The sequence below is a fragment of the Lepidochelys kempii genome, chromosome 9 (genome assembly GCF_965140265.1).
Source record: "Lepidochelys kempii isolate rLepKem1 chromosome 9, rLepKem1.hap2, whole genome shotgun sequence".
NCBI lineage: Eukaryota > Metazoa > Chordata > Testudines > Cheloniidae > Lepidochelys > Lepidochelys kempii.
Window position 1 is genome coordinate 42,852,436 of NC_133264.1, and position 27,299 is coordinate 42,879,734.

The 27,299-nt window shown below is 40.8% G+C and overlaps 1 protein-coding gene across 1 annotated transcript in view; it reads left to right on the plus strand.

Moving 5' to 3' along the window:
* The window catches only part of LOC140917004 (pinopsin-like), a 146,738-nt gene that overhangs the window by 6,173 nt on the left and 113,266 nt on the right, over nucleotides 1–27,299 (plus strand). The window contains exon 2 of the mRNA XM_073358900.1: nucleotides 8,848–9,176. Coding sequence (XP_073215001.1) covers nucleotides 8,848–9,176 — 329 coding nt within the window. The remainder of the gene's footprint in view (nucleotides 1–8,847; nucleotides 9,177–27,299) is intronic.

The window sequence follows — 27,299 nt, forward strand, 5'->3', positions numbered from 1 at the left end:
GTGTGACAATGGGGCTCTGATCGCAGTTGGCTGAAGAACATGCAACGCCACTTTTGAATGTAGTGCGCAACTGCAGGAAAGCCGGATCTCTGTGAGAGTATGGCATTTCGCACAAAAAGTTGAACCACTTTATGCTCAGGATTTGGCACTGACAACACATATGGAATCCCTCTAGTGGCTCCAAGTCTGCCTGTAGGAAGGTCCAAGTTCCTGCCCTGTATAACAATACAGGTAATACACAGGTCTGATAGATCCTGATCTTTGTTTCAGTGCAAAGAAATTTTTGTGCCATTAAGCAAGACATGAACTTCATGCCAGAGGCAGCAAGACCTATTCATCCAAGAATGTCTGGTTTTCGGTGATCATTTGAACTCTGCATGCAGCCTAGAGAGATGAACTCATCAATACCTTTCAGAGTGTTTGACTTCACCTGCACTGAGAGTTTTGGTGGCCCAGCTCAAAGGTTCTGGACCTTGGTCTTCTGTCATGAGACATTCAACCCCATAGCGTGGGTGGTGTCTTGAAGACCTTAAAGGGCAAGGCTGAAATTCTCTGACTTCTCCACAAGCAAAGCAGTGTCACCAGTGTAGTCTTGGTTGAGGAACACCTCTTGACCAACCTTGTTTTTAATGCAGCAAGTCCTAATATCCAGTCAATAGCTCAACAGAATAGCTCCGAGGTGAGAGTGCATCCCTGTCATGCACCTGAGGTTGTGTAGAAACACGGTGAAAACCATGAACCAATGCACGCTCCCACACCAATAATGGCATAAAGATCATGCACTAGATTTAGCAGAACATCTGCACTGCCAACTCTTTTCAGTGCAAACCAAAGTGCTTACCTGTCAACCAAATCAAAATCCACTTTGATGTCAATATAAGCCATGTGAAGCTGATGGTTACATTTTAAGTGCTGCTCAGCCAGAAGCTGAAAGAGAAGGACAAAGTCTATTGTTGATCACAAAACTGTGAAACCTGATTGCTGTGGACAATGATGCCATATGTAACTCAGATATCCGTTGGATAACATGGATGTTGCCTGGAGTTGTATACGTCATGCTATGTCACATACTGCTGCTAGAACAATTGGCTTCAGACCATTGTACAAGGAATCCTGTCTTTTTGAAGAGGACTTTGATATATTAGTAAAAAAGGCAGAAGTATGCAAGGAGGGATATGCCCAAGAATGTAAATGTCTGAAAGACATTTTCCAAGCTTTGGCAAAATGTGATCAGAAGATCTACCTCAACTCTCTGGTCAACAAGCAGAGAACAGCCTAAAGTACAACCATCTGTGTCCTGCCTACAAACCATCACATGCCTGGCTGGAGTCATAAACACGTACACCCAGCCCTGTCAAAACTGATATGCTTAAAATTTTGAAGATTTTGGCCACAGGAGAATATTTTGGAAGAGTCTAAGGTGAATAAGACATGCTACTGCTATGATACAGATAGAATAAAAAAAAAAAAGAAGTAATTTACTCTGAAAATTCTTCTAATACTTTTTTTTGTCAGGTCTTAAGTTCAAAAGCAGCTTGACCTAGAAACTTCAGATTTGCTTTATTTGCATCAACATAAGAGCCCGTGATGAGATCTAGTGCTTAGGATATTTTTATTAAGGTCAGAACTTTATTAACTTTATAATCCAAGTTAATTGCTATGGATTTTTGGATGTATGAATAGTGTCAGGCCCCAAAAAGCTATATCACCAAAGCTCTGCTGAAGACTTAAATGTTTCATTTTATAACAACAACTGTGGGGTCAGATCCTCAGCTAGTGTAAATTGGCATAGCTCTGGTCAAGTCAATGGAGCTGTGCTGGTTTGAAAAATAGGGGGAGGGAATTCCAATTTTCTCCCCCCACCGCCCAGAGTTTTCTTGCCTGAAGCTCTCTTAGCCACGGCAACCAAAGCTCCCAATTCTGGATCATGTTGTAATAGGTACTGTGCACCTGTTAAGAGGTGATTAAAGCCCCCAACATTTTATCACCAGGCAGCTAGTGGAGATCCAGTGCATAATAAAGATGATACATGAGTAACTTATTTTAAATTGTCTTCTCTGAGGAAACTACTCTGCGTTTGAGTGTGGTGAGACCTATCTACTCAAGTGAAATATGGAATTCTTAAATGCTTTCTGTGGTTAAAAAAAAGGGTGCCTGAAGAATCATGAGATACTGGTAAAGTTCAAAACAAAAACTAAGTATCCTAAGGATTTTTGTTTAAAATCTTCTGGTTTCAAAATTCTCTGGAACAATTTTCTCTGAAAATATTTTAACCACACACATTTTCAGACAATTCACTATTTCCAGTCATAAGGTTAGAGATGGGTAGAAAAAAATAAGACTTACAATAGAAGCTTGGACACAACCTTAACCATGGACTCACTACTGAGGCTCAGTAATAATGAGCTGGGATAACACTGAAACCAGCCCATCATCAGATCCAGACTGTGAATCCCCAATGTCAGGAATGCTCTGAACTAAGTTTTTGGTTGTGGCGGTTTTAAAGATAAAAAGTTCACATCTGCAGTTTGGATTCAGGGTAGTTGTTGTAGCCCCTCTCTCTAATAAAAGTATATATTGGTATGAGCTGTATCTCAAATGCATGTGGTTCGATTTTAAAAACAGAAAAAGGTTCAGTTTTATGCATGTCAGTACCAGTTATCTGTGTTCAGTCAAATTATGCTCTTAATTACAGTTGTGCCAGCATACTATGAAAATACCTTAGCACAATTTAATGATAACATTATAGTTTGTTTTCTCCTCACAGGAGCAATACACATGGCAAAAACCAAACAACAATCATATGCTCCATTTACCTCCTATTTGTTATTTTCTAATTCCAATTACATCTATATAACACTGCACTGCACTTACCAAGTAAGACCTCTGTATTACCTACATCTCAGAAGAGAGATTATTATACCTAGTAAAGATAAAATTGAAATTAGAGAGGAAAACAAAGATGTCTTAATGTTTCAAATGGTAAAATATTGCATTATTAGCTTCAATTTTCATTGCTAGATGTGACACTAGGTCCCAAAATTGGGAAATAAGGATGTTGCGTTCCATAGAGTCCACCTTTTTTTGTTTGTAGGGTCATTGCTAGAATATTTATCGTGTCTCTTAAATCTGAGATTCAAACAGTCACTCGACCAGGAATTGTTAATGTTCACTCTCCTCTCTCATGAGCAGACTCCATCTGTGAGCAGTGGATCTTCCTATGAATCTCGCTTTCTCATGGCTTTATCACAATTCTTGCGATATTTGGTGTTTTTCTTAAAGGACCAGCTCCTGGAATCCTGATGATTACTTCACATAAAATAATACCGAAATTATCATGTATCATGTAATGGTTCTGTAGAAAAGCTTGAAAACATGGTTCGAGTGCTCCCTAAAGACTCAGAAACCAGAAAGCAAATAAAAAACCTAAAATGTATTATTATTAAAAAAATAAAACCCTCATAATTTTTAAGGAAATTCTGTGATTTTTGGAGGGGAGGGGCTTGATTCTGGTTGGCAACTCTGTAAATACTACAACACTTGAGGAACCCAGCTTCTGTCCACTCAGGCCTATTGCCATGTCCCTGGGTTTAGGGACAGCTTAACATATCCTTCAGAAGTCCAAAAGGCCCTTCCACCCCCCTGAAAATGCTGCATTGGGGAGTTGGAGAGCTCCTCAAAAGAGGGGAAAGCCCATGCAAACCCAAATACTCAATATTACAGGTACTGCCAATGCTGAGTAAGTCCTTCCTTACTGTTCTGGAAGCACAGCTTTTTCTTCCTCATCCTGTAAGAGCTGTGTGACGATGAAGATAATCATGTCTTCACCTTGGTTAATGATCTGAAAAAGCTTTGAGGTGACCTGCAAGTAATGGCTGAGCTGATGAGTCATAGCAGACAATCACCCGTGAAACCGTGAAAAATAGTTATTACAGCCAGCAAGACATGATTATGTGTAAAATATCTTTGGGAAAAGTTTGAAAGAGGTATGGAGAGCATACAGCCTGTGAAAATTCTGCAGAGATTTTTCTATTTTCATCAGTCATTATTTGTATTCCATCATTCCATCCAAAATATGACCATGGAAAAGAGTTCTCCAGAGAGAGCAAAGAAGTGACCAGAAGGGGAAAGAGACAGGAAATGAATTTCCTGTCCAGCAAAAACAATGTAGTAGAAACACAAATCAGGACAATTTAGACTGTTCAGTAAATACCAGTGACACTCCTAAAGTTTGGAAGTTTGTGTAGGTCTCAAAGTTTCTATACATATCCAGAGTATATAGGAATAATGTTAATGTTTTAAGCCCTAAGCGTATTAGAAGGGCCAAAAACTTAATTTGAAATAAAGAAACCTCAAGCTTATTGGCAAAAGAAAAACAAACAAAATCTATTTCTGAAAGACTGGAATTGGTAGTGTAAATGGTGAGATTAAGGTATTTTTTAATCCATGTTTTCTGATGCCAATCTTGCGTATCTTGTCCTGTAAAACTAGATTGGATTTGAGAACAGACATGGTGGGTAGCCAAAGTCTTCAGTGAAAAGAGCAGCAAGTGGTAGCCATATGCTTTTCTTGGAATAACAGTTTAGCGAAATATTTTCTTTTGGGCCTGATTTCCAAATGGTGCCAACCTGGGCTCCACTTGTAGGTGTACCATTGTGCATACATACACATTTTCTGGGCACGCAGATGATGGGATTTATGGGCCAAGGTCTCCAAAGCACTCAGTGTTGGCCTAACTCTACTCCCATTGAAGACAACATGCAACCATAAACTACATTGTCCTTTCAGTGCTACCAAATCACATTACAGATAGTTTTCAACAAGATGTCCATTATTATCTTGTGTTTCTTTCAGCATTACTGCTTTCCAGGATCTCCCTCCTTCCATCTGTGTTTGTGTCCTCCCACATGTAGAACCTTGCATTTTTCCAAGTTCAATCTCATTCTGCTGTTTTCTGCATTTTTCTAACCCCTCTAGGTTCCTTTGAATTAAAATTACTTCACTGATGATTTCCAGAGTCATAATGTATTCTCACCCTGTTCACTCACCTGTCTGTGCTGCAAAAGATGTATTAAGAGACAAGATACTATTTCTCTGTTCTGTATGCTGAGATTGATTCTAGAGAGGCTGTTTGCTGCTTCTCTTATAGCATATACCAAGGAAGTCCAAGTGTCCACTCTGAGTGGGGTAGGGCTGTGAGCAAAGTCCTATGTCACATTTTGAGAGTACTCAGACAGAGATAGTTCTCTCCTTGTACATCTATCAGAGAGTTCAAGCAAGCAAAGCTCTAAACAGCTTTCAGCAACGTCCTGGGCAGAATATGTGTTACAGCTGCCAGGAGTATACCAAGGCTTTGGGAAATCCATATATATACTGGAATATATTTTATCTGCTTGTATCTTTTTTCTTCGAAGTCCATGTTTATTTTCTTGTTATTTAAGGGTCACATCATGTTTTTGTAAGATCTCCTTTATCCATGTTGGGGATATTGAAGTTATATATGTATTTATAAACTCTGTGTTGACCAAGAGCTTTAAGGTAAATTTGGACTGAGAAGCTGCAAAGATTACCCCCACCACAGGGGGAACTGTGCTGAGTATTACTACTTATTGTAGTTTTGGACCTATGCATCAACCATGTTGCAGTTACTTTCCAAACATCTGGACATCTTTGAACAGTGGAATATTTTTATCCATGTGCAGGCTAAGTGACAGCTGTGCTTCTATGGAGTAAGAGAGTACTCAGCTAGCATGTTCGGCAATAATGACCCCAGATACCACAGCTTGTAATAGTGTTAATTCAGCATTGGGAGAAACAAATCTAGAATGCTATATTTTTTACAATAAAGCACGAGGATTCCACCTATTGGAGGCAGGGAGGGTTTTAACATTGATTAGCTGGTTCTCTGCAGACAGTCCCAGAAAGTATGGACTTCTTGAGAAGTTATCTGGGGAATGATATCCCAGCTAGAAAGAGACTGAGTATGCAGGTAGTACTGTGCTCGTACATATCTGAGGTATTGTAGATAGTGGACTTAAATCATCACTGCTTGACATCTCGTGCAAAGTGGGGGGAATGGGGGAACGCTACCAACACAAAATTCTCTGCTCTGTTAAGTAGGTGGTAGTATCTGATGCTTACTTTTCCCAGGTGTAAATGACTATAGAGGGTGTAAGGCAGGGGAGCCTCAGGCCTGGAGAGAATTTCCAAACACACACATTTCTGTGTTTTCCTTTTTCATCTCAGAAGTTGGTGGAGTTGATGTTAGACACTTTCAAGCTGAGAGTGAGAGACTCAGTATGACGCATGTTATGCATCTCTTTAGGAGGTTTATGGATCAACAGAGTTAGCCTCTGTGCTTCATGGCTGCTTAAAAATGCCTACAAAAGTGTAAACTGAAGCATGGCATAAAACAGCTGAATAAAAACCAGTTGATCTTTTATACAAAGCAGAGGCTAGAAGACAAAATTTTCAGACTGGTATTTTACAAAATGAGAGGATAATTTTCTATTGCTGTTTGTGTGATCACAGTCATGCCGTTCATTTTATTTCCACTAAAAGATATATTTAAATCAAAGCCACATCTGCTCCATCTGCTTGCTTAATCTGATATCAAGGCATAGATATATAAAAATGTCCTAGTGCTTATTTCAATCAGAGCAGAGCTTTAAAGTGCATTAGCTTCAATCACCCATCTATTTCACGTTGTCTTTTGTTGACAGTCTAGGCTCTGATTGTGCAGCTATTCTACATGCAGAGTACCCACTGAAATCAAAAGGCATTGCAAAGTAGAAAAAGGTGGAGGTACTTATATGGGCCTTTCCCGTAAAATAGAATCTAAGAGATAAAGGGAAAAATGTTAATGATTTGGGATCTTAAACATTGTTTTTAAAGGCCTTATCCAAAGTCCATTGAAGTCAATAGAAAAAGATCTCTTCACCTCAATGGGTTTTAGATCAGGCCCTAACAGAATGGGTCACAGACCTGGCAAAGTCCCCCTAGTGGCAGATCGCTAGCCATCTGCATCTGGGCAGAGCCCAGTCACTGCTTCTGTCTGTGAGGCTCCTAAGGCACTTTCCCGAGGTCAGACCTCTTGATCTGGAACCCTTTGCGGGAAGAGGGACCCCCACAGTTTAACTGTCTTAAGCCCCAAATCCAGTGCTGAGACCTCCCAAGCCTCTGATTTACACTCTTTCAGAGACCCACTGTGATCACTCTGATTTAGAGTTGAACCCCTCAGGGACCACATACCATTTTAAAGCAAGAAAAACAGGCTTTTTTACAGGAACTTCTTAAACACACACTCTTTGATGTTTAGACTGCACAGTAGAGTCATCTATGCAGAATGACCAACTCCCCAGTGCAATTCCCCCTCAGAGCCCTCAGCACTCCTGAGAATATTTTTAATTTGGTCAATGTCCTTGGAGGGAGCCCCTCTGGCTCTACTCCTCCAGTGGGGATTCCTCTGGTGAGGGAACAGCTGCTCTTGGCTGAAGAACATCACATTTAAAAGCAATCTCTGCCACCTTTTCTGTTTCTCTTCTTCTGTTGGGAATTTTCCATGCTCCGACCCCCATTGGCTGCTATGCAAATGTCCTGAAGATCAGACACATAGTAGGGGAGTGGGGTTAGCATTTCAAATGTGGGTGCCCAGACAACACCCCATCATTAATCTATTTTCTTTTGCTCACTTTGAGCAAATGTCCTTGTCTCCAACAATGCCAGATAAATAGAGGACTTAATTTTCAAGTGCCATCCATCTGACACTCTCCATAACCACTAAGCTCTCTTTCCAAAGGAGAGAGACAGCTTCATGGGGTGTGTATATATTGAAACGTTAAACACACTAACATGACCAATCTGTCTGTTCTTCAGCTGTCAGTGCTATGACATTTTAGAGGCTTCCCCACTCTTAAGAGTGATTTATTAACTAGTTCAGAACTTCACCCATGAAGGAGAGATGTAGGATGCATCCTTTTTTCACTTCTGTTACCTCTGAAATGCCATCAAAAACAAAGGCAGACAATTCAAGGATTAAAAACTGTCTCTCTTCAAGGCTTTGTTCATACACTTTTGGGGATCATTATATGCTTCTGGGTTTTTTGAAAAGACTGATCTTATTAATACCTTGGGACTATAAACTTTTATGTAGACAGCCTGCAATGATGTGAACACAATTGGTTTTGCCCCTTTGAGGTCCATAAGTGCAAATCCTAGTACCTGCATATACATCATGATGTGTCTTGAGTAATATTTTAGGATTTACTCTGTAGGTAAAAAACTACACTTGAAAGTGCGGGCTTTATTATGTGCAGGCACAAATCATGGCCAAGAGCTGAAATTTCAGACCTTAGGGATCTGATCTTGCTTCCACTGCAGTTAATGACAAAATCTGTCTGTCTACATTTTTATGTCACCCATCATAATGGCTTCTGAGTTCTTATTGTCTTACACGGGACCAGGATTTAAATCCTAGTGACTGTACAAAAATTGAAACGTAGAAGTTTTATAGCCTTGATTCTTACACAGACTGAAAATTTTAGAATCCCTGCTCACTAAAAAAAAAAAAGTATATGTTTATATTAGTCAGGTACTTGTTTGAACATCTCAGACTATGTGGATCTGGATCCAAACTCCACTGCTGGCTCCTAATTACAATTGGCCAGATTAAATCAGAATACTCCCAGTTCTTGGAGAATGTTGATCCAGAAAACATTGGGGTTCAACCTCATCTTTAATTTAGTCCATGATTTCTGATTTAATACCTTTTGTAACAATATATACCAGCAAAAATTAAATGTTCATTCAGATGTTTTTGGTAATAAAAATACATATATTTTATTACAGGTACAGTTTCACTTATATCTTTGGCTGTGCTCTCTTATGAACGCTATTGTACAATGATGGGAACTACAGAAGCAGATGCCACAAACTATAGGAAAATATGGATGGGAATCTTCTTGTCATGGATGTACTCTTTATTCTGGACCTTACCACCCCTTTTTGGATGGAGTAGTTATGGACCGGAAGGACCAGGGACAACATGTTCAATAAACTGGCATTCAAGGGATGCTAACAATATATCGTACATCATATGTCTCTTCATCTTTTGCCTTGTAATTCCTTTTTTCATTATTGTTTACTCTTATGGGAAGCTGCTATGTGCTATAAAGCAGGTAAGTACATTTTTAAATATCCTTTTAATGTAAACATGAGCAGAAGCCAACATACATTGTCTAAAATTCATAGCTAATGTTCATTGGTAGGTATTACAGCGGTAGGCATCACAAACTTATGAAGGACACTGAACTGGACACCAAGTCCATTTTAACTTGATTTCTTTTTGACAGTGACGTAAGTGCTTTGCTGCACCAGGGCCTAAGCACATGGTTAAATGTCACCGCTTGACTAGTACCGTGGAAGTAGTTTCTTTGCAGCTGAGGAAGAGCAGGGAGGCAGCAGAATTAGCTCCCTCAGAAGCAACTACGTTTTACAAATAGAAATGGTATGTACAACACACTGAGATCAGAGGTAGAGTCAGATGTTTTTCAACAAAATGTGCTCTGTGCTGATGCTTAATGTTTTTCCTCTGTAATTGTGTCTGGGCTGAACGCATCCAGTAAATGCACTGTGGAGCTATCGGGTTTTTCAATTTAAAGTTTGTGTTTACATATATATTTACAATAGTAAATAAGTAATATGTATACATATTTTGAATACACAGAAAATATGGACACTGTGGATGCTGCTGCATCACAATTTACCCAATCTCCACCAAGGGATAAATTTTGCACTTGGATATGCATGGAAGACTGCTGCTTAGTAGTGTTCTTTGAATACTAGTCCTGTCCAAAAATGGGACCTTGCTAAACATTCCCTCTTCCTCATCTCCCTCTAACCTCTGTGCATAGCCACCACCATTGCCTTTCACACAATTTTGTCTTTCTTAGAAGGTGAGTCCTCAAGTCAACCTACAATTCACTGAGTTGCACCTCCTCCATTGTATCTCTGGAGACTAGCTTAGAATCATCAGTGAATGTTGGGTGTTTATTGATCTTCTAAAGAACATCAGTCTCTCTAAATCTGCTCTTTTTGACTGATAATAACTATGTGAGAGCACACATTATGTGGTGTCTTTGCTCCTCGGGCCAAACAGATTGAAAACATTTCCTGCTCCATTCATTGTTCCCTATCAAGTACACCATCAAGTTAGTCTGAAAAATGAGAAAGTGATTTAAAAAGAATAACACAGACTTACTTATTAAAAGACCTTTCACTTTTTCAAACTAATCTTTCTTCTTTTAGGTGGATTAGTGGAAGCCATGAGGATAGAAATTAGATTTTAAACCAGGGAATAAATCCAGCTTCTTGTCAGCAATTCCTTTTCTTTACGCTGTCTTGGAAAGGTGGTATGATATATTCCTCTCTTTACCATTCTCAGTGCACAGTCCTCTTAGTAAATTATTAACCTGGTTCTTTTTCTTTTTCTGCTGTCTATAAATGTAGCAGATGACCTGGACTTGATGCTGTTTTCAGAGCAGTGTTCTTTTGATGGACATTGTGGAGATAGTGGACAAATAGGGCAATAACTCACCTCAACAGAGGTTTGGTTGATAAACCAGAAAAGCCTACATAATATGAGAGGTTAGGAACAAAAGAAATCTCCTGAGAGATTTGTGTTATGCCCAGACTCAGGCTCAAAGAAAATAAAATTCCCTATTGGTAGAAAAGGGGAGATTAAAATGAGATGAATTTTACGTGGCATATACAAAAACATAAGAAAATGGTGGAAGGCCAGGGTGTTGTCGAGGCAGCAGTAGCTTCGCTGTTTACATTGCTAGAAAAGAACATACACCCTGTGGAACATTAAAAGCACACATTTCCCAGAGGTAATAATTATATTTCAGAGTACATGAGTTACTTATTTTCCTGATTTAAGGCAGATCCATTGCCAAGTATTTTACAGACTAAAATTTCAGGAGATCAGTCAATTCCCTAAGCAGCCAAGTGCAGTTCAGTGCATGCCATTTCTTGATTATAAGAATAAATCACTATTTCCCCTTCAGGGTCTATCTCCTTCATCCCATGAAGTGGGAGCAGGTGTGGGAGGAGGCAGAAGCTTATCCTCTCCTTAGTAACCCCCCCATATACAACCCCTAAAAGCAGGTAGGCAGAGAGGTTGGGACATCCAGGCCAACTGGGGTACAAGGGGAGGAGTTGGGAGATCTAGAGGAGGGGAGTGAATTGGACTGGGCAGCCTGAGGAGGATGGAGAATTCTTGGGGTGAACAAACCTCGGGGGAGGGACAGATTAGGACATCTGTCCAGCTGCTGCCTTTGTGCTCTTTCTGTCTCTTACAGTGTAGCCTTCATTCTCTGTGCCCCATCCAATCTCTGCAGAGTGCCCTAGCCATAAGGATATTGGCTATTCTGTGGTGGGTCATGGGCTCCTGCTGGGGATGTTCCACTTGTAATTAAATATTCATGCGGTCAGAGACACACAATTGACTGTAGGTCAGTGGTCAGGGCACTCACCTGGGATGCAGGAGACCCAGCTTCAAGTCCCTTCTCCCAACCAGGTAGAGCACAGTCTTGAGCTGAGATCTACCACATCCCTGTTAAGTGCCCCACTTGCTAGGGCCTCTCTCTCTCTCTCTCTCTCTCTCTCTCAGTTCTATTGTAGACCCAAGAAACTTTCCTGACAAAAAGTGTCCCTTTCCTGCAAAAAATTGTTGTTTCAGCAAATTGGCATTTTCCAACAAAAAGCTATGCAACAGCTCTAGTTAATGTATTCTTGCATGCTACCTTCCTCTTCCCACAGCAGGACTCCTGCTCCCCCACTTCCCTTTCGCCATGTAAGGACTCCATCAACCTCCTCAGCCCTTTCTAAGCTCCATAACATGGCAATGCCCCCAGTGAATGTTACCAGAGGTACCCAAATACATGCTAGAAGCTCAAGGGGTTCAGGTGAGTACGGAGGTATCTTCCTTCTGGCTGCTGTAAACCCTCCTTCATCCCTACACTGACAGTCTAGGAAAATATCCAGCCTCCATAATGACACACAGATTAACTAGAATCCTGAGGATTCAAATTACAGGTGGGCATGAACTCAAAATTCAGATCCAGAACTGAATTGCCCCCCCAAAAAACCTTTGAGCTTGGAACTTTTTCAGGGTTTTAGTTCAGGCCTGTCCAGCTAAATCATTGTGTAGAGCCTTGATGCTTATATGAAGTACTGCCAGCTAGGTAAATGTATTCACAATGATACTTTTTCCTGACCAATTCCATAACTAAAGTTTCTTTGACACCTTCACTAAGGAATCTTCTACCTTTTGTTGCAATATATATATAAAATCTAAGTAGCTTAGAGGCATTAAAATAACACCCTGTGAACCTGTGAAAATCCCATTAACTGGATTGTTCTTGCCCTTTGTATTTTTCCCTTCTTTATAAAATTATATAGGTCAGTCTGAAGGACTGCACTCAGCAAAGTACTGGAAAAATCTGTGTACATACCTGTGTATATACAGTTGCTATGTTGTACATTACTGTGGCTATAAAAAGCAAACTTGTTTTTTATTTCAGTTGTTGGCAAAATTTGGCATTTCCACGTTGTTTAACTAAAGTTATTTAAGAATCTTACTTGGTTATTTTATTGGCCTTTTATTCTGTATGACCAGGGCACCTTTCATACTTCGTGCTAGTTTAGCTTTCAGGTGTTTAGATGTGATTTTTGGAAAAGCGCTTAGTATCCAAAAAGGTTTGAATTGTACAACAGGATCCAACTTCAAATCAACTTGAGATGTTAGCAAGTCAGTTTTAAACCATAGAAATGAGAAACCTCTGCTTTAATTAATTGCAAACAGGATCCTGATTCCTGTTGTCTTTAAATAAACAAAACGTTACTGTAATAAGAATGATAAAAACTGCAGTAAGACTACTGTATTTTTAAAAGTAACAGGAAACGGGGTTGCTCTCAAGTAACCTCCCTAAGGGGGCAGCGAAAACATTTGCCGAGCAGGTGGAATCTTTAGCGAAAGGTCAAACAAAATAGTACAAGACACATTGGGAATACTTTAAAGTAAAGTGATGGTTTAAGATAAGGGGTTGCTTAGTGGAGAAAGGCAGATCACGCGGTTTTCACTGCACTGGAACTGGATCAGTGGCTTGTTAAGAAAAGATCTACTGCAATGCAAAGTGGAGAAGGAATGACCCTACATCCTTTCTATAAGCTCTCAAGTATATCTTGCTGATGGAAATATATCTGTGGGTTTGCCTGTATGTGGGGCAGGAGGGAAGGCGTTGGTGTTTTGAGGAGCAGGGGTAGAAGAGAGCGAAGAATGCTCATTTTGTGAGTATTATTTTTTCCCCAACTACTATGGCTTAACCCCTAAAAAATCTTTAACTTTAAAGTTCTCTATTAACTTGAAACAGTTTCACTTCACCTGGCAGTTATATTTTGGACAAGCCTCCCCTCACCGAGGTAGTTAATATGGTATGTACAGATAGATTATCTCATTTAATTTGTGGTTTAAATCTTTGGTGCAGTGAGGAGTAGGATGGAGAGGACGGTTAGTACAGGCAGTGCCATATGCTGCTGCCATGTTTTCATGTACTGGCTAATTTGAGTGATGATTAAAAAGGTGGATGGATGTTACCCAGAGAACCCTGAAACAGCCTTTGTCTGACAACAGAGCGAGACAAGATGCTATCCCTGGGGTTGCGAGAGGGTAAAAGGCGCTGTGCTCCTTCCTTTGAGAAAAATACTTAGTGATATGTGAAGACAAAGATTTGAAGGGAGAAAAGGTTGCTTGTGATGAAGAGGTACAGTAGAACCTCAGAGTTATGAACATCAGCGTCACAAACTGACGAGTCAGCCATACACCTCATTTGGAAATGAAAATATGCAATCAGGCAGCAGCAGAGACAAAAAAAGAAAAAGCAAATACAGTACAGAACTGTGTTACATGTAAACTATTTAAAAAATAAAGGGAAAGCAGCATTTTTCTTCTTCATTGTAAAGTTTCAAAGTTGTATTAAGTCAATATTCAGTTGTAAACGTTTGAAAGAACAGCCATAACATTTTGTTCAGAGTTACGAATATTTCAGTTATAAACAACCTCCATTCTGAGGTGTTTGTAACTCTGAAGTTCTACTGTAAAGTTAAAATTAGGGCTGTCAAGAGATTAAAAAATTTAATCGTGATTAATCATGCAATGAAAATAATTAATTGGAATTAATAATGCAATTAAAAATTAATCACAATTAATCGCACTGTTATATAATAGAATACCATTTATTTTAATATTTTTGGATTTTTCTACATTTTCAAATATATTGATTTCAATTACAATAATACAAAGTGCACAGTGCTCAATTTATATTTATTGTTGATTACAAATATTTGCACTGTAAAAAACAAAAGAAATAATATATTTCAATTTACCTTATCCAAGTACTGTAGTGCAATCTCTTTATCATGAAAGTTGAAATTACAAATGTAGAATTATGTACAAAAAAATAAGTGCATTCAAAAATAAAATAATGTAAAACTTTAGAGCTTACAAGTCCACTCATCCTACTTCAGCCAATCGCTCGGACAAACAAGTTTGGTTACGTTTACAGGAGATAATTCTGCCTGCTTCTTGTTTACAACATCACCTGAAAGTGAGAACAGGCGTTCGCATGGCACTGTTGTAACAGGTGTAGCAAGATATTTACGTGCCAGATGCGCTAAAGATTCATATGTCCCTTCATGCTTCAACCACCATTCTAGAGGACATGCGTCCATGCTGATGACAGATTCTGCTCGATAACGATCCAAAGCAGAGTGGACCAATGCATGCTCATTTTCATCATCTGAGTCAGATGCCACCAGCAGAAGGGTGATTTTCTTTTTTGGTGGTTTGGGTTCTGTAGCTTCTGTATCTGAGTGTTTCTCTTTTAAGACTTCTGAAAGCACGTTCCACACCTTGTCCCTCTCAGATTTTGGAAGGCACTTCAGATTCTTAAACCTGGGGTTGAGTGCTGTAGCTATTTTTAGAAATCTCACATTGGTACCTTCTTTGCATTTTGTCAAATATGCAGTGACAGTGTTTGTAAATCAAACAACATGTGCTGGGTCATCATCTGAGACTGCTGTAACATTACATATATGGCAGAATGTGGGTAAAATAGAGCAGGAGACATACAATTCTCCCCCTGAGGAGTTCAGTCACAAATTTAATTAATGCACTATTTTTTTAATGAACATCATAAGCATGGAAGCATGTCCTCTGGAATGGTGGCCAAAGCATGAAGGGGCATATGACTGTTTAGCATATCTGGCACACAAATACCTTGCAATGCCGGCTACAAAAGTGCCATGCGAACACCTGTTCTCACTTTCAGGTGACATTGTAAATGAGAAGCAGGCAGCATTATCCCCACAAATGTAAACAAATTTGTTTGTCTTAGCAATTGGCTGAACAAGAAATGGGATTGAGTGGACTTGTAGGCTCTAAAGTTTTACATTGTTTTGGTTTTGAGTGCAGTTATGTAAAAAAACAAATCTACATTTGTAAGTTACACTTTCACAATAGAGATTGCACTACAGTACTTGTATGAGGTGAACTGAAAAATATTTTCTTTTGTTTATCATTTTTACAGTGCAAATATTTGTAATAAAAACTAATATAAAGTGAGCACTGTACACTTTGTATCTTGTATTGTAATAGAAATCAATATATTTGAAAATGTAGAAAAACATCCAAAAATATTTAATACATTTCAATTATTATTCTATTGTTTAACACTGTGATTAATCGTAATTAATTTTTTTAATAAATTTTTTTTAGTTAATCGCGTGAGTTAACTGTGATTAATTGACAACCCTGGTTAAAAATCAATCAATATCGTACTCTTTGGGTGCTGGATCCTGGAAGATACTTGCTGTGGGAGCCAACCATAACTATTGGATAAAAGAGAGAAGTTGGGTTGGGAAAGAAAAGCAAAAGATCTAACAGACCAAAAATGTCACAGGTGAGCAGCTGCACACACAGTTTATGGAGCAGATCCCTTATCGCAATCCTGGCTAGCTTGTTGGTTCCTGACATACAGGCTGGCCATTACTATTTTAATTAAACAGTTTCCCCCCAGCCACAACCCACCTTTTCAAAGTACATTGATAGGTTTTTCATTTCATACTCCACTGCCCTCCCCAAAAAACAGGAAATTAAATCATTGATACTCTTGTGCGAGTGGCAGCTGTCCTTTGATTAACCTTCAAGCAGTTCAAACATTCACAAAACAAACCTAAGACATTTCACTGCCCAGCACACTCTGCCGTGTTCTTTACTGAAGTCCCACAGCCATACATTCAGAGCCTGAAGTGCACTGGCAGATGCTAGTAATGGGCACTGCAGTTTTGTTTTCCCTCCATAAGTGTGCAGTTAGTTTGGAGGAGGAGACCAGTTACTTTCATGGAGAGGCACCATTTTGATTGTCATCCAGTGCTGAGAACTCCTTAAGCCAGTCTCACACCCGCAGATTCATTTCTGTGTGCCCTACTATTGGTAGGCATTTGGCCAGATACAGAAGAGCTCTGTATGTTCTCAGAACACAACTCGCGAACAAAAGGTGTCAGAAACAGCCCCTCTCTCACACACTCCACAAGCTCCCTGCTCAACCAGGATTGAAAGTGTTTGGCTGCTAGTTTAAACACCCAAGGCCAGATGCTCAGCTGGTGTAAGGTGGCATAGCTCCATTAATTTCCTGAATTAGTTATTGCAAGTGGTTTATTTAGATATTATCAAGTATTCACAGCACGCATATCCTGGCAGCAACTTATGAAGCCTTCACCACCACCACTCATCTCAATGGGAAATTAACTGTTAAAGCCACCTGAGTTCAACTTCAATGTGAAAATTGTGGAGTTTCTCAGTACAGGAAATGGTGATCTGAGATGCAGCCTTTTTTTTTTTTTTTTTTTAACAGTTAATGGAGGTGGGGCAAAATGATTTTCAACACTCATTGGTCTGTGTTTGTACAGTGGCTCACACAATGGGGTTCCTGGTCCACCCCAACTGCTACTGCAATAGAAATAATGAGAGGCCAGATCGTTTATCCCACCTCCATTTATGGCCCAGAGGGCTAGACACCTCACTCTACCCGATGTCTGCATTAGTCACTGGTTGTACACAAGGGGCTAGATCCACAGTTGGTGTAAATCAGCATTGCTCCATTGACTTTGGTATTTAAAAAAGATCTGCAACCTATTAATCAATTAATTATTACTATATAACCCAGATCCCGAGCAAAGGAGGCCCAATACTGAGTATTTTTTGTCAGTGACAAAAATCTGAATTACTTCAGAGGAAAAACCCGGATAAAGCACACAAATAGCAATACAGTGAAGCTAGCACATTAGTGGCATTTGTACATTATCTCCTGAGCACATGCTATCCTATATGGTTGCTAGAACGTTAATTGTTGTTGAGTTGAATGTTGCCAGTTGTGAACTAGCGTGAAAGCTTGTGAATCTTCTTCAGAAATGAGATACAGCAATACATGTATCCCACTGCCACGTGCATTGAAAGGAAAGCCCTCACTCTGTGTACAACATACAAAATTAGAGACTTTATGAAGTATGTAGGCTCTGTGGGGTGTGGCTGGGGAAGTCAGATGGAGAACGGTCTTCTTCCCTGACACGTCAGTCCGCAGAAGCTGTAAATGTTGTGGCAATTCGGTAATAAGCCCCTAGGAAGCGCTTTCTCGCTCATGACTGACCCATTTAGCCTATGTTTCTAGCAGCACTGAGAGTTTCCAGAGGAGGCAATATTCTTAGCTAGAGGGAAACTTATTGCTGTACAGGGTCTGTGACTGGAGTGTGAAAAGGAGAACAGAAAAAGGAACAGAAAAGAGGAACAGAAAATGATCCCAGAGGACCCTACAAAGAGAATTCTCTAGCAGACTGTATTTGCAATAGCTTCCTAGCCACCTCAGAGCATGTCACATGCACTATTAACAGTTTGTTACTAACTGCTGATCTCTCGCAAAGTGATACAAGTCTGCATTAGAACAATAAATTAAACATATTGAAAGCACAAAGCCACTTCCCTCAGGCATCTCAGTATTGTGTCCCTTATCTGAGACCAACTGTGTTGTTAAGATTGCTTTTAGGCAATGAGGCAACTAAAAGGACATTATCCAAATGTGACACATACTCTAAGATTATTTTTTAAGGGATGAAGGAAGGGTAGCACCGGTGGAATCCAGGGACAAGAGAGTGAGATATATTTTATTGATGATGTAGATGTTGGATTTTATAATGGGGGTTCATCATGGATTTATTTGGAGTTATAAACTGCTTAAATTAAATAACTTGTTTGTTACCACAGCTTACCGTAATCTCAGTGACAGTAAATACCAACAAGCCTATAATTTGGGAGTAGAAGCAACTTCTACAGAAGAGATGTTTTTGCAACAGCACTGAAAGGTTTATTTTTTGTGCAAAATTCTCAAAAATGGACCAAAAATGTTTATATCATCACCCAGATGCCAGTTCTTCAGACATTCAACTAGACTCACTAGGACCTTACTGAAAGTGGGAATCATTATACAGTGGCAGTGTAACACAGAAACTTTAAGAATGAGAGGGTGGGAAAATTCATTTCAAAACTCACAGATCAGTTTGTAGGTATGTTTTTAATTGTCATTCTTTGCACAGAGGGAAGAGGTATGAAATCTGAAATTTGTTTCTTCTCCATCTATGGAGTTTACCAATTTGCCATTTGCTGTTACTCATATTCATGCAAATCCAACACTGAGAAGACAAATATAAATGCCCAAATATAAACACATAAAATAAGGTTAACACTTGCAGAAAGTCATTTTATGTATATCCCGGGTACTTTTGCCTTATCGTCCCTGCTTCTGAAGACCACCCCCACCTTCTCCATCCTATAGCCCAGCTCTGCCACTTCCTTCTATAGTACCAACACCTGCCCCATTCTCTTGTCCAGTTCCTTCACTCCATAGTGTCTCATGGTATTTGGATCCAGCATTTAAGGAATATTCATGGCCACTCCTCAGTATGGGTGGGATACAAAACAGTGTAGCTCAGATCCATGGCACAAAGAGCATTACAGGACAATAGAGGTAATAAACCTGTGAATATGCATTCGAGGCCAAATTTGGAAAAGTTGGTGCAGGAAGTTATGCCAGCCAAGCCTCCTGCACCAGGTGGAGAGATTTACCCCGGTGGAAAGCAGGTAGTGTTGCTACGGCTGCAGTCCTTACAATGGGTATCTTTGATTCCTGTCACAGGCACACCACCACTGGAAGCAGGTGAGGGGAAGCACTGACTCCCCTTAAGTGGCTGCCCTGACCATGCCCCCTTTCCAGACAGTCCCCACTGTTTGGTACCCACTCATTTCTCTATTTGTTCCGCCAGCCCAGAACAACAGAATCTGCAGGCTCTTTGTGCTGAAACTTCGTCTGCCAGCAGACTGTCTGCCAATAGATCTCTGCCAGGGTTTATGCTGACACACACTGATCTTAGACCTGGGTGAAGCTGGGGGCCCTCTGGCTTTGGTTATTGTTGGCATATTTATTATAAAATCATTAAAGAATTAATAAACATTACACTTAAGTCCTAAGTTCACAAGCAACTTAGATGAGGTGAAGGGGGAAAGGCTTTTATATGGGTTGGGTGTCAGGAGTGAAAGCACCAGGTTGGTATGGGAAATGTGTGATGGGAAAAAGGAGGGGATCAACAGATTGGGGAGTTCAGCTCGAATGCAGCTTTATTCACTAGTCAGAGCAGCTTGGAAGAGGAGGGCTAGAATCAGGAACGAGCAAATACAGAGGTGAAAAGCAGGTCTTTCTGCTGGGCCTCAGACCCAGATGTGATAAAAACCTTAATTGTCACAAAATACAGCTCCACTCGTGAGGACCAAGTCTGTGGTCTCAGTTAGGGCCAACACTTTTTGAAGGCAAATCATACTACTCTTGGATTCATTGAGAAACATTGTCACCCCCCTTCCCAAACATACACACTTACCCTCCTTGGCAGCAAGGAGGAGGTTACAGGGACATAAACCTGGTATCTCTGTCATGGTCCATATATTTTTCACTTTCACACCTCCTGTAACCACTAAGGATCATTCCTGCCTAATGAGTTGGCAAGTGGAAGAGATACAGCTGGCATCCGATCTGCTTATACTCTGTGCTCTTTCCCTTTCAGAGGGAAAGCTTTGGGGAACATGCTGGGGGCGTAGTCTGGTTATTACCTTACATTTAATTTGTCCAGTTTTCTTTTTAACTTCACCCCATACTGTGCTTCTTTTTATTTTCTGGGATTATACTTTTTCTTCTGATCCCTCCCGGCCCATCACATTTTTGCTATCTTCAAATTACCAAAAAACATGAAAAAAGTTAACTTTAACTTTATGATGGGTGTAGAAGGGAAATGGTGCGGCAGTAGCCTTGCTTTGTTGGAGTCAATGGTGGGGAATCTGACCTTACATTTTCATTTTCATTCATTCTTGTCTCCAGCAGCATGTCTCTCCCCCTCAACTCTACCCAGTTGTGACAATCAGCCGTGCTTAGATTTCAGTCACAGAGGACCAGATGCTGGATTTGATTTTGGACTTTTAGATTCCCCGTCTGCACACTGATTCACAGCTCTCAGACAAGTAATGAAACTCACAACATCATGCCAAGTGGGAAAGCCAAATTATGCTCTTCTCCTCCATGTAGGCCAGTTCTCTTATGCCTCAACTCACTGGTGACCGCCGCCTTGGCTGCAGGGGGACCTGACCAGCAGCTGAACTTTGACAGTTATGCAGGAGCATCAGGCTTTTAGAAGATACACTCATTACCCCACCTGCATGGGGGCAGAATGGGGGATGGGCTCATGACTCTACCGCTGCACAAATCCTTAAATCACCTGTTAATTGTGTTGCAAGAATACTCCCTCAGTGAGGCTAGAGTAACATCCTGTATGAAAGTGGGTGGGTTGCTTCCCCCTACATTAGCAGAAATTTGACTGTCACCTGATAAGCTAGAAAAGCTGCATATGTGGGTTTTCCACTGAGATTTTTCCTGTACACATGTGTATTCTCCATTCTGTCTCCTGCTCACATGACAAGTAAACTGCACAACATATAACAAACATTCAATCACAACACATCAGACGAATTCTCTTAATGCTTATAATTAATTATGAAGTTTAGATCATCTGCAAATAAAGACAGTTCCCCACCACCACAGGGAGTTTACAACAGATGCACAAAACGCCTTCTGGGAAGTGCGTAGTGCTCTCAATCCCTATCGCTCAGCATCGATCCTTAAATGACAGACACAGAAAAGACAAGTTAAACAGTCTCCAAGAGCTCAGTGCAACTTAAAAGGTTACTTCTTTATCATCAGTCATCGTCCTAAATGTAATGTTGGGATGGAGGAGGCATTTAATGGATGTGGTTTAGGGATTGTGGACCTTTTGTCTAGCCAGATCTCCTACAAGGCAGCTAGATATATGTTGAAGTGAGTCTTGAGGAAGGATCTGGCCAAGAAAAAAGGAGTTGTGGGGGAGGGGGTGGAAGGCTGATGCACTGGGATTAGGGACAGAAGAAGTCATGTCTATGATATGAATTTATATTTGACAAAATTGAGATCTGGCAATATGATAAACTAGTGTAGAGTTGCAGCATCCACTTTCCTCTGGTGGATTGAGGGGTATGGTCCCTGTCTGACGCTCTCTGTCCATTTTGGAAAATCTAGGACCAACAGCACTGCTAGACTTATCTATTTCTGGTGCTCCATTATATAAAAAGGATTTGGGGCCCAACAAGTACGGAGGCAACTCACCCTCTCTGAGCTCTGCTGTGCCCATACAATGTGCATCACAGCCCCACCTGGGCTCAAGCCTTGCTGTTAGTCCTCCCCATTCACACATGTTCAATTCTGATTTTAAAAGAAATCCTTAGAACAAAGTCAGTCAAGTTAAAAAGAATGATGTATTTGCTCTCAGGCAAATGCACATTAGTGAAACAGTTCAATAACTGCCAAAGCTGCATGCTCATGGAGATTTACCCAAGTGCAGTGGGGACTGCTGATTTCCCAGTCAATCCCACCAATATTCCCTCACACCCCTATTTCCATCCTCATATTGGAGGTTGTTATTATCATTGGAGATGAATGAATAATATAGTTTGATCTCTGAACCTGCACATCTGAAAAAAAAATCTATTTCAGTTCAAACTGAAACTTTTATTTAAAAAAAAAAATCAGACCAAAACATCTGAGAAAATTTGTTTTCAATAGACCTAAACATTTTGTGTTAATTTAATTTTTTTCCCATTTTTTCAATTAATTTCAAGATGATCAAAACATTTAGGTTGATTCAAAACCAAATATTTTAATTTTAATTTTTCATTTAGATTCAGCCATTTTCTAGCAATTTTCTCCCTGTGTGTGTGTGTGGCTTTATCATTTTTAAATTGGCCAAATCTGAATATGAAATTAAAAGTCAAAATGGTCAGTAAAAAACATTTACAATTTTTTCATGTTTTACTTTATTTTCTCAGATGAAACTATTAGTGAAATTTGATCTCAATTCACAAATCGTTTCAAAGTACTAAAAAAATGCATTTTTCGATGAAATATCTATTTGGTGAAAAAATTTCACCCCGATCTTTCTTGAGCCTGGTCCTCTGCTCGGCCTTTCTAATCTGATCTGGTATACATAAACTCATACAGAACACACTCCACATAGTCTCACTGTCTTGTACCCAGTAGTCTGCGTTGGGCATGATGCACAGCTCCACCATGTTCAAGGGACATTTTGCCCTTTTTGGAGTGACGTGCACACCCATGGCATACAAAGGGAGACAGCTGTCCTTTGCGTGGGGTGTGTAGGTGAGTTCCTTTCTGTTGACTTTGAAGCTTGTTTGACACAATGGTATGTTGTTGCTAGTTACACCAATCACAATCTCTCCTGCTTCTCTTGCAGTGGCTTCATTGCTGTTATGCACTCTATTGGTAATATGCTTTTATATGTTCTTGCTTGCTACTCATGCAGCACCAAAGAAAGAAAAACACTAAATAAGTGAGAGTTCGGTCAGTATCCAATTTGTCTCTGGTATATTACAGGTCTGAACCAGCTGTCTAATGTAAGATATAAGCTCAGTCGGGTAGGAAATAAGCCTTCTACTGTGTTTTTTACAAAACCAACTTGCAATAATGGGATTCAGGGAATTTATCATGTTTCAAAATAAGCTTTGTGACATTCACTGATGCTAAGCAAACACCAGCACATTATATTTGCAATGTGTTTTTGAAAATCCTACCCTAAGCGTCTACTTTATTTGTGATTTTTCCATACTAATAAAATACACTACAGATTTAAGGCCAGATCTTCAGCTGGTGTAGCCAGTGCAGCTGTGCCAATTTACACCATTATGAATTACATTTATTACAGCAGTGTTTAGAGGCCCCGGATGACATCTGGGACTCTGAGACATCCAGCTGAACAAGCAATGAGAGACAGTCCTTGCCCTGAAAACAAGCAATCTAATCCGATTCCCAGCACAATGCCCTATCCATGGTACAATTCTGGCTCTCACCAGCTGAGGATCTAGTCCCCATTATTTAAGGCTGTGACTAGACTTCAGAAGAGTAGTCTTGTTTTTGTTTTTAAGAAGCAGAGGTTGAAATCCTACCTTTCTGGCTATGCTACCTGTCCAGCACCATGCAGAAGAGCATCCCTTACAGGAATATCAGATTTTACACCTGATGCTGTGCAGAGTAAGACAATGCAATAACAAAGTCATGCTCCTGTATGGAAAATATATTGAAAGTATTTCCATTCAGAAGGGTCAGTCAGATTCTCTCTGTCTAAAACATACATTTGAAAATACCTCGTCTGCACCAATTTGTCAGCACTAGAGAGATCAAAGCAAGATGCAGTGGAGCAACCTGAAAAATCAAATGGTGCTAAATCACCAAGACTGTGGACCCCAAAAGTCCAGAAGGAAATAAAATTTAGAATAGTTCAGCTTCATAAGATCTGCAAAGATCTACGTAAGGAAAATCTTTAAAAATCAGCTACTATTCCAGATGACTGGATGGCAGCCAGTATTATATCTATCTTTTCAAAAGGAGATACTGGAAATTAGAATAGGTAGCCTTACACCTGGGACCGGAGGTGGAGGGACAGGGACAGTACAGTGGCACTGGAACATTTTTAGTAGTGGGGGTGCTGAAAGCCAGCCCCCTTACCCCTGTCCGTGCCCCTGCCCCCAGCCGAGGCTCGGGCCAGGGCTTTGTCTCCAGCAGGGGGGGACCTGGACAGGGGTAAGGGGGCAGAGGCCACAGCTGGGGACACACATGGGAGCAGGAGTGGAGACATGGGCAGGGGCTGGCAGCTGGGACCCCACGTGTGGGAACATGAGCAGAGCCCTGGCCATGGGGCTGGGTGCGGGGCCTGGGAAGTGGAGCCCTGGGAGTGGGGGCCTGGGCACATGACCCCAGGAGCAGAGGCCTGAGAGCGGGGGGTGGGGATGGGAAGGGGGCCCCGGGCACGGGGCCAGTGTCCAGGGAGTGAGGCTTGTGGCTGAGAGGTGTGGGTGCGGGGAGCTCTAGGTGCGGGGCCAGGAGTGTGGCCCTGGGCGTGGACACAGGGCCAGCGGCTGGGACCCGAGCCCCAGGGGAGAGGTTGGGGTGCGGAGTGTGGGCGGAGGGCTGGGAGCAGGGTATAGGCACCCCAAGTTTTATGTGTGGAGCCAGTGGCTGGGGAGCAGGGAGTGGGGCCGGCCCCTGGGACCTGAGTCGGGGAGTGAAGCCCCAGGCGCAGGGCCAGAGGCCCGCATAAAACCTGGGGGGTGCTGCAGCTTCCCCTGCACTGAGACTTCCTGCACCTATGGGACAGTATGAGAAAAGAGAAGAGAACTGTGTGGTGGGAGGGAAAGGCAGTACAGAGAAGGTGAAAGAGAAAGGAGAGGTGAGCATGGAAATGGAGAAACATGTTTTCAGAAGCTTTTTGAAAAGGTAAATCCATCCTATTAGTATTCTTTGAAAGATTTAATGAAAAACCAGGAAAAGAAAATCAGTGAATATGTTTTAATTAGCTGTTCACAAGTCCCTCATAGAGGGAATCAGAAATCTTAGTAACTATGAGTCGAGTAATAAAGTCCTGTCATAGATTAAAAAAGACTTGTCTGAAAACTTACCCCATGAAAGTCATTCGGCCAGATCCTCAGTGGAGGTAAGTCATCTTAGCTTCACTGAAGTCAATGGAGCCACACCGATTTACACCCAGCTACCTAGCAGATTTCAGTTGTACAGAAAAGAGCCTAATTTTGTAATTAAACTGCAGAAATCACTGTTACATGGAATAATATTAGGACATTAAACAGTTTAATAAGACTAGCCATACATTATTCAGAAGACATTAGCTAGGATGCACTTGTGAGGTTATTAGTCCTTAATATACCCTAGTATATAAGCATAACACCATCTGCAACCAGTAAGAAATGTTTCTTCTCTACAGCTGTATACTGTATTTCTTCTCTACAGCTGTAAATTGTTAGTTTTAGACTTTCCCCTGAGACATCCAGCATTAGCCATTACTAGAGGCAGGAAACTGTTCAGGAAGGACCTTTCATCTATTCTGTAATGGCAGGTCCTATTATCTTCAGAAGAACACATTCCCTTTCCAAACAAATTGCACTGTCCAAAACAAATAAATCTACATACATTATGATCATTCAAAATTGAATTAAAAAACCAGCCACTATTAAATTACTATAAATGTATTGTGGGCCTAACAGATTATAACTGACCGGTAATTCCATAGTCATTTGTTCCAGTATGTTGCTTTAAAGTAATTTAAAATACAATTTCCTTTTTTAACTTGCCATTGCAATATTGCTAAGTGACATTCAAAAGAGTGCATCCACCATGCTGTGCGTCTGACAGAATCTTTTATACGTGAGAGGACAGTCACTTTTTAAATGCATGTTCTTAAATGACTCACATTCTGTGAGAGCTAAGATATACAGCCCCTTTTATTCCATTATGGACCAAATCCTGCCTGATTTACACTCTGTCCAATCCCATTCAAGTCAGTAGGGCTGTGTAGGACATAAGTGGGGGTAGGATTTGATTAATTGGGTCTCATCGGTAAAGGTGGTGGTATAGTAGAGTGGGTGCCTACAGTTCCTATATTGTTTGTTTCTGGTATGTATCTGATCCGGTAAATTCTCTTATAAGGTCAACTTCAACTAATGGGCTTGTGTGACACCGGAAATGGTAAGACCCCCAGGAATGGGGGAGCAAAGGTATAAACAGTCTACAATCCGACATCACTAGCGGGCCTGAAGCTGGACTTCCCAGCACCAGAACTGGGCAGGGCTCTCCTTGGATGGGGAGGTTTCCACAGCAGGCCAGCTGTAAGAGAGGATGATTCAAAGCCAGTCCCCAGCAGCCTCTGCTGGCAAGGCCTCTAGGAGCCCTGGCTAGAGATGATTGCTGACCTCACCTGGCAAATAATCTGTCCACTGCAGCTGCTCCCAAGGAAGCCAAAGGGAGTAAATTGTATCCCCAGAAGCCGCACTATTGAATCTGGCCCAGGATGTTGGACTAGAAAATCTTCCAATGTTTATTCTTGCAAAAGCCATCCTCTGCTTAGTAATTTATAATTGCCAGAAGCTGGGAATGGGCAAAAGGAGATGGGTCACTTGGTGATTACCTGTTCTGTTCATTCCCTCTGAAGCACCTGGCACTGGCCACTGTTGGAAGACAGGATACTGGGCTAGATGGAACGTTGGTCTGACCCAGCATGGCCTTTCTTATGTTCTTACAATGAACTTGATTATGACACAATCCTCACTGTGAGACCATTATGCTTCATGATTTCAATTATAAATGGAGATACTGCTTAGACAAATGAGGAAGCTGAAGTGAGGAAGGACAGGCTAAAATTTCAGTCTAAATTCAAAGGAAAAGCCTCACAGCTGTAATTCACCACTCAGTTACATGAGTGGGGGCCCATTTGGACTTTTTTTTGCCCCTGTCAACTGCCACCTCAGCAACATAATTCATCTGACTTATTTTTTTTTTCCTTTGTGGACCATCTGACTTGGCAGGTAGAGTGGTGTAAGCACTGAAGGAAAAGAACGCCCAGAACAGCTGATTATGGGTACCACTTCAACCTGACTCCCATAACATGACTGAAGCCATAGAAAAATCCTGAAAACAACCCATGAGAATTACCGTATTACTCACTCAGTCATTTATTGATGTATCTGTTTGCTCCCA